The 12,642-nt window shown below is 40.6% G+C and overlaps 1 protein-coding gene across 2 annotated transcripts in view; it reads left to right on the forward strand.

The window, feature by feature from the left end:
- Positions 1-11,822, forward strand: part of CLCN4 (chloride voltage-gated channel 4) — a gene marked incomplete at its 3' end in the record, with an annotated part of 28,290 nt that extends 16,468 nt beyond the window's left edge. For both annotated transcript variants that reach the window (XM_082332953.1, XM_082332954.1), the window contains 4 exons: positions 1,310-1,496; positions 3,947-4,345; positions 9,985-10,201; positions 11,732-11,822. In XM_082332953.1, coding sequence (XP_082189079.1) covers positions 1,310-1,496; positions 3,947-4,345; positions 9,985-10,201; positions 11,732-11,822 — 894 coding nt within the window. The remainder of the gene's footprint in view (positions 1-1,309; positions 1,497-3,946; positions 4,346-9,984; positions 10,202-11,731) is intronic.
- Between the last annotated feature and the right edge of the window lie 820 nt (positions 11,823-12,642).

The following is a 12,642-nucleotide window of genomic DNA, read 5'->3' on the forward strand; positions in this document are numbered from 1 at the left end:
CTTAGGACCAGTGACTGAGTCCTGCTGATTTCCTGAGCAGAGAGAATGAGAGGGAGTTTTAGAGCACGGGTGTTATATTTCTGGAGGAGGATTTGAATGAGGTGCCCTTCACTGCAGAAAATGATTTGTGCTGGGGCTGACAGTCAGTTGCTGCTATGCTTGTTCATTTGTTTAAAAACTTCTGAGTTTAGTTCTTTGATTGCTATGCAATTTTTTCTATTTATTTATTCTATATATTTAAAATTTGTTAGAAGCAATTGACAGTTTCAACTCTTCTGGAAAAGAACAGACAGAACAGCTTTACCCATCGAATCTAGAAGGCCCAATCCGACTGTATCAACAAAATTAACACCATATGGTGGGGAAGATAGCTCCTGCTGTTGTCAGGTTGTTAGTTTAGTTGTCTAGGAAGCCCAAGGTATATTTTCAGAATTAAAAAGGTATAACAACCTTTCCTCTCTGAAAACAACAAAAACTCCATGCAAGCCCTTGCAATAGATCTGAGTTATCTTCTCCACCAGGAAATTTGTCTCCAACTTGACAGGCACACTTGACGTCTAAGAGGAAATGCACTTAGCCAAGGCAAAGTGAATTTTCATTTTCTTTTCTTTTTCTTTTTTTTTTTCTTTTTCCATTTCAATACTCTTTTTTAATGATCTGTGACTTGTCTGTGTAGCAGACAAGGTAATGATTCACAAAACTTCCTGAAAAATACATAGCAAACTGAGATGAACAAATAGCTGCCTCTGAGCAGTAAGCCTCCTTTCTCTAAATTTTTATTCTGCGTTTGACATTTAATTTAAAATCCGGTCTGATTTAGCCTGAAAGAGTAGTAATAAAACTGCAAAGTACTCCGTGTGATAGAGGTTGAAATCAAGATGTTATTTTCAGTTAAGCTTATTCTCAAGCCCATGACAGAACCATCAGCAGCTCCTGACTTCCTGTTGAGAAAGCAATAAAGGCAAAAACAGGAGCATCTTGACTTTAAAAGCAGACTATTATTGAGAAACAGTGTTTATCTATCAATTTCAGTACGATGCAGCAGGTAGGATTCAAAATTACTTTAAAAAATGCATTAAAATTTTATGAAGCTATTAGTACACATGTAGCCACACAAACTCAGTCACTGCAGAAACCTATCTCAGACCATGGGGAACATCACTGTAGGCTGCCAAAAGGCTATGGCCTCCTGAGCTAGCATTTGATATGGAAAGTGGGTTCTCCTACCACTAATAATAAATTGTTTGATCAGTAAGTTCATTACTAGTCATTTTTGTCAAGGTGCTCATGTGTCCATATTTTATTCAAGATCCCTTCAGGTCTTTTCATTCCCAGCATGGCTGTTGGAGCCATGGCTGGCAGGATGGTTGGGATTGGTGTAGAGCAGCTGGCCTACCACCATCATGACTGGATCATCTTCAGGAACTGGTGCAGACCTGGGGCAGACTGCGTCACGCCAGGACTTTATGCTATGGTGGGAGCGGCAGCTTGCTTGGGTACAGTACCTGCTGATCTTTGCTTTGCGCATGGATAAAACTGATGTTTTGGGACTACAAATTGTTTATGAGGGCTTTGTGGTTGTGTTAGGTGCTATACTGGCATTTCTGGACGTGATAGATGTGATGGTCTAAAGCATGGGCAGCCTCCTCAAATGGTCTCTCCAGTGATCTGCCAGGTAGTCAACAAAAGAGAGGCTTGCAGTCACCAATGCCTACTCCTTGTAATCTGCCAAAAAGCACATAGAAAGAAAGAAGAAATTAAAGAAGTTAGGCTACAGGTTTCCGAGAAGGAGTGTTTTTTGCTTGGGGGTTTTTTTTTCCCTTTTGATGTAATGAAATCCACTGTAGCTGGACTAACGCTACTTCCTTGTTTAGACTGTGCTCTCTATCAGTGCAGGGAACAAAATTCCCTGTTCTGGCCAAATTTTAAGCTACACAGAGTCAAAAATTCTGGGTCTTATTTTGGCTGTGTGTCACACTATGGTCAAGCGGGCTGTCTTTTGGTTTTTGTTTTGACCATGGGCCAATATCTGATTACATTCAAGCAATACGATTTATTGGATATAACAGGAATGATCTGTTAACTATTAAAGCAAGATCATTGAATAGTACCTCACATATCAAATTTCTAGTCATAGATGCAACAGGAATGTTACACGCATACCATCTGAACATGTATTTGCCTGATCATATCTTTCCCCTTCTGTACTTGTATGTTCTACCTCCTTTTATTGTTGTTGTTGATACCGTCACTAGATGATGAAATAATAGTGGGGAGGCATAACACGTGATTAATGTAATTGGGTAGATTTGAACTGAAAGGTGTACTCAGGGAAGAGCTGGAAAAGTTTCAGTTTTGGAGTCTCGTGTTAGAATCATTTGTGTGATCAGTTATAGAGGAAGGAAGGGTGGATTTGCTTGTCTAAATTTAATGCCTGTAATGTAGACATCAATATCTGAGCTAGCTGTGTTGATGCCCTTCACAGTCAAAACAGAAAAATGAGATACTGGAAAGATCAGTCTCATCTGGCAATAGACATCTAAAACCAGGCAAAAGAATAGATGAATTTGGCCTCAAAAGTGCCTGTTTTGCTCCACAGATTATAAAGGCAATCTGGATCACCCCTTTGCATGTGAACACCTACAGCAGTGTAGACACATTAAACCAGCTAGGATTAATCTTACTGCCAAAAAGAGTGAAGCGCTTCCTCTTGTCCATAAAAAAATCTTAATGTTCATAAAAGAAATGACACACAAAAATTTTGCTCTGATATTCCAGTTGATCTGCTAGTCAGAAATCACTTCCTCTTTTAAAAGGTCCAAATCAAGGTGCAGCGATTTTAATAGTATGGTGAGACATACAGCAGAATGGTCACGGCTCGTTCTTAAGCCCAAGACCTGTCTTGCTTAGAGTAAGAGGTATAGAGTAAGTATTAAATGATCCTTACTCTGGTATCTGCTCTCAGCTTTTCAGAGTCAGAAGTTTAAGGGATTCCTCAGATGAAAGGCATATCCGGATCATCGTGTTAAATGATCAACAATTTAATTTTCCTGTATGCTCCTAGATTAAAAGCATCTTTTAATGACCTGTTTCTGATTTCTCTCATCTAAAATGGTGCTGTATTTTGAGGTCTAAAAATAGCAGATTTACTACATTTACCTTTTGAACAGAGGCAAAGAAATGTTACCTAATAATTCAGTGATACATACACACTTGTCTGCAGTTATGTGATTATTTTTATCCTTTAATGTAAACTGAAGGAATAAGGAGCTTGCTTGTGAAATTAATACAGAAAGACTAGACTGAAAAATACAGCTACAACCCTGTCTACGGCTGCATGCCTAGATGGCCTCAAACCAAGTTGTATACAGTTCAAACTGTATGTTATACTGATATCAAAAGCTAGGGTTTAAGCTGTAACATAGCTCTTGCAGTGGCCCTAAACTATCCTTAAGTGGGATTTTGTAACCATGTCATGCCCAAAGATAATGCTTAGCTTTCTCTTCAGTATGAATGCGATAGGTAAAGCAATTTGAAGGCCAGCTCTTAATGCTCCTACCTGCCCCAGCCATGGTACTTAGCTGATTCTTGGAGTCATTTTAGAGGGCTAATGGCAGGATTCAGTTTTCATTTCTCAAGTATCCAGTATAACTGATTTTTTGGCATGCTTTCTGCTTTGATAGCTCAGTCATTATTTGCTTTTCAATGTTAGCATCTTTGGCTTGAGCAAGTTCATGCAATCTTTTTGATGAAAATTGCAGTAGATGAAAAATCTCTTTCTTCAGTGAAATAAACCCAAAATTACCTCACAAAGTATAAGGACAAAGTACTCAGCATGAATAATCTCATGCCTCTTTGAGCGTAAGACTCAAAAATATAGATGAGTTGCTTAGTATGTATACTTCCAGAGCACTGAGGGAAACTTGACTGCTTTCGTTGTTGGCAGGTGGTGTTACCCGAATGACGGTCTCTCTGGTGGTGATTATGTTTGAGCTAACTGGAGGCCTGGAGTACATCGTACCTCTTATGGCTGCAGCTGTCACAAGCAAGTGGGTGGCAGATGCCTTTGGGAAAGAAGGGATCTATGAAGCTCACATTCATCTGAACGGCTACCCGTTTCTGGATGTGAAGGATGAATTCACCCACCGAACCCTGGCAACAGACGTCATGAGACCAAGGCGTGGCGAAGCTCCTCTCTCTGTTCTGACGCAGGACAGCATGACAGTGGAGGATGTCGAGACACTAATCAAGGAGACTGACTACAATGGCTTTCCAGTAGTGGTTTCAAAAGACTCGGAGAGACTTATTGGATTTGCGCAGAGACGAGAGCTGATTCTTGCAATAAGTGAGTAGAGTATCAGTGTACGTAAGTTTGATTTTGATAGAGTAGGATGTTACCAGTGTTACTCACCTTGAAGAACAGATAAATAAGAACGAAACCTAACTTTTTCCCCAGGTCTGGCTTTTACTAGTTGCTAGGACCCATAGCTGGAAGCTTTTCTATTGTAGCATACCACCTGGTAGACTTCTGTGGACTTGACTTTTGTGGGCTTAATTTTGTCATCACTCACAACAGTACAATACAATTCTGCTAGAGAAAACAGAGATAAACCCGACTCATATGGCCAGAAGTTTGGTCAGAACCAGATGAAAAGCCACTGCAGAGCTGAGCTTCCTGTAGTATCCATGGCTGCTGGTAGCAGCTGGGGCAGTTGTGAACCTTTGTCGCCCTGCGATGAAGTGCAAGTCCCTGTGCTTCTTTCTGTTGGACTATCTCAGTTTTTCTCACATGCAGGCCTTCTGTGCTAGGGGTGGAAAGCTTTTCAGTGGAGGATGTTGTTTGGTAAAGATGGCTGAGTTTTGTCAAGCATCTGGTGGATAGCTGGCTGGTTGCCTGAGAGCCCGATCCAGGTTGTTACAGGTTTTGACCCATTGGATCCTTTCCCAGTTGGCCTGATGGCTAGGTGGGGATTGAGAAGACAGGTATATTGGACGAAAGCAAGTGTTCCCACCTTCCCCGTACCCAGGGCATCCAGAGCTGCAGAGGTCTGCGAGCCTGGCAAATCAACCCCACGGTCTGCTCCCAATTCTGGCAGTCCCTGTGGTGCTGAGGGCCAGCTGGGCAGGCAGGCAAGGCAGGCTGCTGGCTGGGCATGCTTGCGTTATACTTTGCAGGGAAGCGGAATGTCTGGCATATCCAAGTCTCCTCGACATGGAATTATTCCTGTCTGCGTGGGCCCGTTTCATCCCTCTGCTTCAGGCTCCTTTAAAAAGCTGTTGTCTCAGATGGAAACTCCCATATTCTTCAGAAAAGAAAAATCCATAAATGGAAAATCAGGACAGTTTTAGAGGGCCACTTTCCAGCTCACTTCTCACAAAGCTAAAATAAAATTTGAAATAATAGTGCTCTTCTTTAAAGCATGTGTTTTTTTAATGTATATTTATTTTCATCTCCCAGATGTAAAAAGACTCTAAGTGATTAGACCTAAAATTTATATTCATTTATCTAAGGACACTCAGCTGTTACTTGATTCCCTTCTTCTCATCCCATAGCAGAAAGTCACCAATGCTTTATCAATACTACATGCAGAAGAAGAGAAGAAATGAGAGAGCACAGTTTTCTCCCCTTAAAATGTAGTGCGGAATTCTCTTCCGTAAGAAATTCTTTTCTCATTTTTTCCCTTCTGTGGTATAAGTTGTCATTTTAGTTAGAGAAAATACTTTATAAACTGAATTCATTTTGCATTTAGTTTTATCACTGATTTCTTAAAACACAGGAAAGCCGAACAGGCCTTATTGCCAGTTCTGTAGCTCCTCTAATTGTACAATTGTAATTTAACTTCCAAAGAGTGTGGGAATCTAACTTTTTTCATTAAAAGCCCACTGCCACTGGTTGCTCTTTCCTCCGTCCTCCAAAACCAGACCAAAAAAGTCTCCATGAAGTTATAATCCTCTGTATACCAATCTCAGTATAAGAGGATTTTAAAGACACTGAGATGAAGTCCAAAGCTGCTAGCTGCAATACCCCTTTCGAAAAGCTGATTTTCTCAGAGGGCTAATCTTCCTTTGGTAGTAACAAAAGATACCTTGTATGGCCAAGCTAGGAAAGTAAATATGGGTCTGAAGTTTCACCAAATGTGTAAATGCCAAGAGCTGATACCATTTATAAAATAGTTTGTATTTTATCCTGCTTTTGCTAATGATTTTCAAATGTCTTCTGCATTCCCCTGTGAGAAGTAAAAAACCTTAATTAGATGTGTTTAGCCTGCCCTGTGTCTGGCTTTTACACTGTGCCATGTCATGGCTGTAATACTTGTTGCCATCCTAACTTTATAGCCTTTTGCCTCTCCTTTGCAGGGAGGTATGCCAGTGGGAAAATTGCGTGGAGTGAAGATGCAGAGCCCTCCCTTTAAGAGCAGAAAGATCAGACGCTGTCTGAAGCAAGTCAGGGAAGTTTGAGGAACTGAGTCTTTTGATTCAGGTCACAAATGGCAACATGGCTGAATGGGCTTGCTAGGAGATGTGTGAACATGTCCAGCTATGCACTGATAACAAAGAAAGAAATCAGTTAAAAATAAGCTCAGTGAACATTTTAGATCAAAATGCTTTCCTGTTCAAAAACTGTTTCTTTGACATCCACATTTTCCAAAGGAAAAGGTACTGTTTCCTGATCAGCTCTAATTAAGAGCATCTTTCATAGGATCTGAGGCAGAACTGAGATTTAAAATAAAAAACTTCTCTGCATAGATAAGTTTTCCTAAAATCCTCAGCTATCAGGGACCTTTGGTGACCCTTTTTCTCTTGGGTTGAGTATGACAGCTCCTGATGTCAATCTGTGCTGACTTTGTGATAAACGGATAATATTTCCACTATGGTTTATGTCTTTGTGACTTAAAATCTGCATTTGGTTTCACTTTTCCAAAAGACACAGTATATGATCCCAGTACAGGGCAGGGCAAAACACTGCTTTTGTCCATGCTAACAACTTTTTGATAGCTAATCCTCTTTCACTGAAGGCCAAAGTTGCTTTGCATTTATTGCAGAAGAAGCTGACGCTCATCATTACCACAGAGTAGCTAATGTGTTGCAAACCTTCACCTCAGCTTGCTTCATAGTTGTGTTCATGGAACCATACGCTAAGTCTCCTTAAACTATAAAATTACTTGCCAAGAGGTAAACATCACATGTGGTGAAGCATCTTTTATTCTCCTGTTCAGGTTCTTATCTCCTGCTCAGCCTGACAGCATCCAGAGATACTGGGGTTATGTCTGGGAACAGTATAAGCCCCATCTGTGCAGTGCTGTAGCCAGGGAATGAGGTCTTCTGAAAAGCAGAGTCAGGCCTCCACCAATATCTCTTCTTTCACTGCATTGTGCCCTGCAGAATGCCTGCTCAGTTTGAACTAGCTTTGGTGCCTCTGTACGACAACACATCGCACTATGTAGAGACATGCTTTCAACCAAGAAGCTTCAGTTTCTTTCTTTGGCCCAATAAATTGTGCATCAGCAGTGTGGTGGCCCAGGGCATACTCTGGGGAAGTACTCTGATTTCCTCATACAACTGACTTCTTGGATAAAGGCAACACCTCTTGAGTCCTGCATCAAATACGTGTTCACACACAGCTCTCTGCCTCATCATTTACCCCTACATAATTTCTTTCCTACTAAGCGGAGCACTAGGCACGCTCTAGAAATGCATCCAGTCCCTATAAAGCGAATGGCAATGCCACTTCCAATTGCTCAGAAGCACCTTCAGGAGGATTGCGTCCTTCCACTGGTCCTTGTTGAGCAGGTAGGCAGGTCAGGTGGGCAGAGTCACCTTCTGGGAATAGGTGTCTACATTTTAGATGGCACCTACTTTACAGTCTTATGGAGGAGAGTATTTGACCCTGTAAAGCTCCTCTTAAATTTGGCCAGCTTCGGAGGCATCATACAAAAGGCAGAGTCTTGGACACAAGCCAGGTGGTCTGTATAATGTACTTTTCCCAGTGTGGAGTTGAGAGAGCAATATAGTTAATATAGGCTGTGAATGCCTGAATATGAGAGGCCGTTTCACATTTGAGAGAACTAATTCACTCTCTACCTATGACAAGAGCCTTCTGCATAGGTTACTCTGTAAAACCAGACATTGTCATTCATTTGCTTTGCTCTTTCTGTTAAGCTATATCTGTTTTTCTTGCCTACTGACTGTAAAAATGAGCTGTTCTTCTGTTTTACCTTTACTCTAACTCCCCTATCCAGTGAGACTGCATACAAAGTCCACCATTTTTCTGATGCCGCTGAATTTGCTCAGTAGTACTGCATCATTCAAGTTTCTCAAGAGAGAGATGTTTGACTTTGAAGAGTGAAGTCATGGCTTTGGCTAATCACTGTTGTCCAGGGTCATTGCTGCCTTGGGAACAGCAATGTGGTAACTGAAATGCTTGGGCCTGTTGCTTTGGGTGCAGCTTCGGGAAGGAAATACCTAGCTGTCAAGGGTTTTTATCAAAGGGTGGGAGCTACCTTCAGTTTGATTAATGTTACCTCTTACCACAGATCATATATCAAAGAGCTATGCAGGCATGTTCACGCGTGAAATTAGATGTATGAATCAAAACAAGATGAGACAAAGTTAGCATCATTCCTATAAATTGCAATAGGGCTTGTAATATGTGGGGTGAGAAGGTTGAAAACCATATACTGTACTGATATTAGGTTTGAGCCAGAAATGCTCCAGTTCCAGAAATATTACAAGACAATGATCATTAAAGGGAAAAAAATGCAGCTGGAACATGTTGGAAACCATTACTGTCTACACATTACAAGTCACAGGAGCAGGTTTCTGCACTTTGATTGATGGCAATGAGCTCCAGGAATATATACATATGCTTTGAGTATGTCTGATTTGCTGTACCTCTCAAGAACAGAAGCAACCTATATTAATCAAAGATAATAATTCCAGCCATTTCCAAGAATTTATACAAAAAAGAAGAAAGAGTTAAACCTTCAGAGTCAAACACATGATATGCTTATTTGGGAGAGAGTTGTCTGTCATTTGGAAATCCATCTCATACATTGGTTGTGCTCTGTAGTGTTGAGTAGAAATGAGGTAAACACTACAAAGAAAATAAACTACTTCAGTGCTAAGAATTCTTGTTGGAGCATACTTTAAAGTAAAAGGCTTATGCTAATCATGTAAAGCCCAGATGTGGTGTAAAGTTCACTTCGTAGTTTGATCAAAGTATGAATGACAGCTTCTGAACTTCTGAAAGCGGTCAAATCTGTACTGTTGAGAAAAATGTATCAAACAACTCATTTACTGATATATATTGTTCCTTCCTTTATTATTTTCCTTTAAGTAGGATGCTAATTTATTCTGCCCTTTTAAAATCTAGATATGCAAACTCTATTTAAGACATTAAGTACACAACCACAAAATTCACCCTGCGTGCCAGAGAGGTGTGCTGGTCTAGAACAACACGCACACCACCCCCAGATCCCTGGGATGTGAATTTGTCCTTCCCTAGCTTTGTGTTCATAAATCCATTCACTATGCCCAGATTTCCCCCACTCCACTGAGAAGTGTGGGAACAAACTTACTGCTCCAAGCCAGCTGGGACTGTACACAGGCTGTTGACTCCACTCTTTTGGGCATATAATAGTAGTTCCTGTTGTGATTCTCACAATGGAGGAAATGACATAAAATCATTTGAATTTGACAGAAAATGGATTAGTGATGTTTGTGAACGCAATGAGCTGCATATTTATTCAGAAAAGCATTATTCCAACCAAGCAAAAGTATGTGCTTGTAAAAATATCACTTACATTTGCTTCAAGGGAACAATGTCTCAAGGAAATTCAAGTTTGCTCTGTAACCCCAACTTCCAGGGCTTCAGTACGTTAAAGAAAAAAAGCTACTTCTACTTTTGCTTTCCAAAGGAGGATAATTTTTTTGTTTTGTTATCAAGCCTAACTCACTCTCTACCTTGATCTTTCCGTTGTACAGAGAATGCAAGGCAGCGTCAGGATGGGGTGGTAAGCAACTCCATCGTGTACTTCACTGAAGACCCCCCAGAACTGCCACCCAACAGTCCCCATCCACTGAAGCTGCGGCGTATTCTCAACCTGAGCCCTTTCACTGTCACTGACCACACGCCAATGGAGACTGTGGTAGATATTTTCCGGAAACTCGGACTCCGGCAGTGTCTTGTCACTCGCAGTGGGTGAGTAGATGCTGAGTCAAGCACGCTTAGAGAATCTGAGGAGATTTTCTTCAGCATTAACAAAAACACCATTTTTCCTGTTTAAAGCCAAGTATAGACAGTAGCTAATTAATCAGCACCTCTGAGACAGTCAAGTGAATATTTTGATTTTTGTCTACTTCGTGAATGAAAGAATAAGGGAAGCTCGCCCTGTGTCTCTCCAGGGCAGCAAAAGAAGTCAGACTCAGAACCAAAATGGCCCTTGCCGGGTGTCATGTTTCATTCTGTTCTCCCAAATCCTTATGGTATTGTCATTTAGATAAGGTAAAGACAAATACAAAATAAACCGTTCTGACTCCCACTATCGCTCAGTTTTCAACAGAGGCAGATCTGGCAAGTAGTATTGTTGGCAAAGGATGTGCTTGTTTCTAGACAGTCCAGCTAGGTTGTGAAGACTGTGATAGAGATGTCAGTGGAGGAAAATTAATCTGCTCAGCTTTCTTTAAAGGAAAACGGAAAGGCATATAAACCGAAAGTCCACAAAAAACGGAAGTGTGGGCAAACATGAAATTAGAAGAGTAAAAAGCTGCACCATGTGCACTAGAAATAACATCCCATAATTCCAATGGGATTTGAGGTATTTTGGGAGCATTTCTCATCCCAGGATCTAGTAGTAAGAAGAAGCATTACAACAGGATAGCAAAACAAGAGCCATCATTTTCAAATGATGACTAAAAATTTAGTCTTCTACAAAAAGCCTTTTTGTTATTGAAATATATTGCAGCTGTTACTATCAATGCAGAGTCCTCAGCATTAAGAAAATAAGGACAATTATTGGGACACAGATTTAGGTCCTGATTTTAAGTGCTTGGATTTGGAAATTTTGATCTTCTGTTCTAGCACTTACAAGAAATAAAAGGTGGAAAAACTATAACAATGCCTTGGTTTCAAAATTCAGTTCCTTGTGGCCTTCAAGGAGTGGAAATAAAAGCCCTTGAATACTGAGGGTTAGGAAATTTTTGACTCTTGGGGCCAGCCATCCCATAGGCCTCATCTTTCTTGGCAGGTATAGTTCATTTAGCTTCACATAAATGAGAAATTATCACTCAGATTTGAAGGAATTATGCTGTCAGACAGTGAAAGTTTCAGAAAGTCTGTCCTTTAGCTTAGTTCATGTATTACTAAACCACATACCCTAGCTTAGGGCATTGGTGCCTTGGTTTTGTGCTGTTGATCCTCTGCAGCCTGAGCCTAAGGAAAATGACTACTTTATTGTACACAGTGTCAGTAGTTGTAGCTCCTCACTGAGTCATGTTCCCAACAAAAAGAGGTAACAACCCAATGTATTTCACTTGATGATCATGGCTGGGGTATTAAAAATACCCCAGGTGAGGTGAGAAACCTTTTTATAAAAGATGATCATTGGGGAGTGGATGAGATGGACAGTGCTATATGGAAGCACTCGCAAAATGTCCCTGCAGGTGAACCGGGGGAAAAGAACGGATGATATATGAGATTATTGTTGACCTTTCCTTTCCTTTTCTCCTCTAGGAGGCTGCTGGGTATCATAACTAAAAAGGATGTATTAAGACATATGGCTCAAATGGCAAACCAGGACCCTGAATCTATCATGTTTAACTAGACTGGTAAAGGAAGACGAAAGTAACCCCAAAGGAATCCCTTCTAGATTAACACAAAGGCTATGTTTGGTGTTTCATTTTGTTTAAAGAGAAAATGTAACGTGTATGAGGAATGGCCCAATATGCCTCTGACAGAGGGAGTGGATGCAAGATGGCACTTATTTAATGAGGAAGGCAGTTTAGAAGCTCCAAGCAGCTGCAGACATCAAGCTGTGTTTCCTTAATGAGATTCCTTCCCAGCAGCTCAGTTGGAGCGTTGGTGGGTGTAAGTGATGTAGTGCCTAGAGACAGAGCCAGGAGTGCCAGTGGGATGCATCAACGTTCACGGTGACTCTTGAGGCAGGTGTGAAGACTAGCAGATACAGTTTATGTATAAGCTGTTAACAGATATAAAGGTTTGTGTTCCAAACTAGAGAGTGTACAGGAGTAACGTCAGCTGTTTTTGTTACTGAAATCATGGCTATTTATTTGCTACTGAATTATACCATTTTCAGGAGGGAAAAAATGGTCATATTTTAAAATGAATAATTTTGTCATCTTCATTTATTTTTGTAAAAGTTAAGTGAATCAGGACTGGAGTTAAAGGAGCAAGAACACGTTTCAACTCACTTCAAAACATAGTGTCCCCTGCTCCCTGCTTTAGTCCTTTGAATTTTATACAGTTTAGCATTTCTGTCAATCAGCTTCCCTGTATTAATGTTGAAATGTGACTTGTTTGTAAGGATTTATTATTTCTCTATGCAATTTTGCATACAGGTACTGTAATATTTAGCATTATGTGGTTTGCTCTAACAACAGGAAAAAAAAATGGAAGCCTGTGGA

The sequence above is a fragment of the Platalea leucorodia genome (genome assembly GCF_965183815.1).
Source record: "Platalea leucorodia genome assembly, chromosome: 2".
NCBI classification, from domain to species: domain Eukaryota; kingdom Metazoa; phylum Chordata; class Aves; order Pelecaniformes; family Threskiornithidae; genus Platalea; species Platalea leucorodia.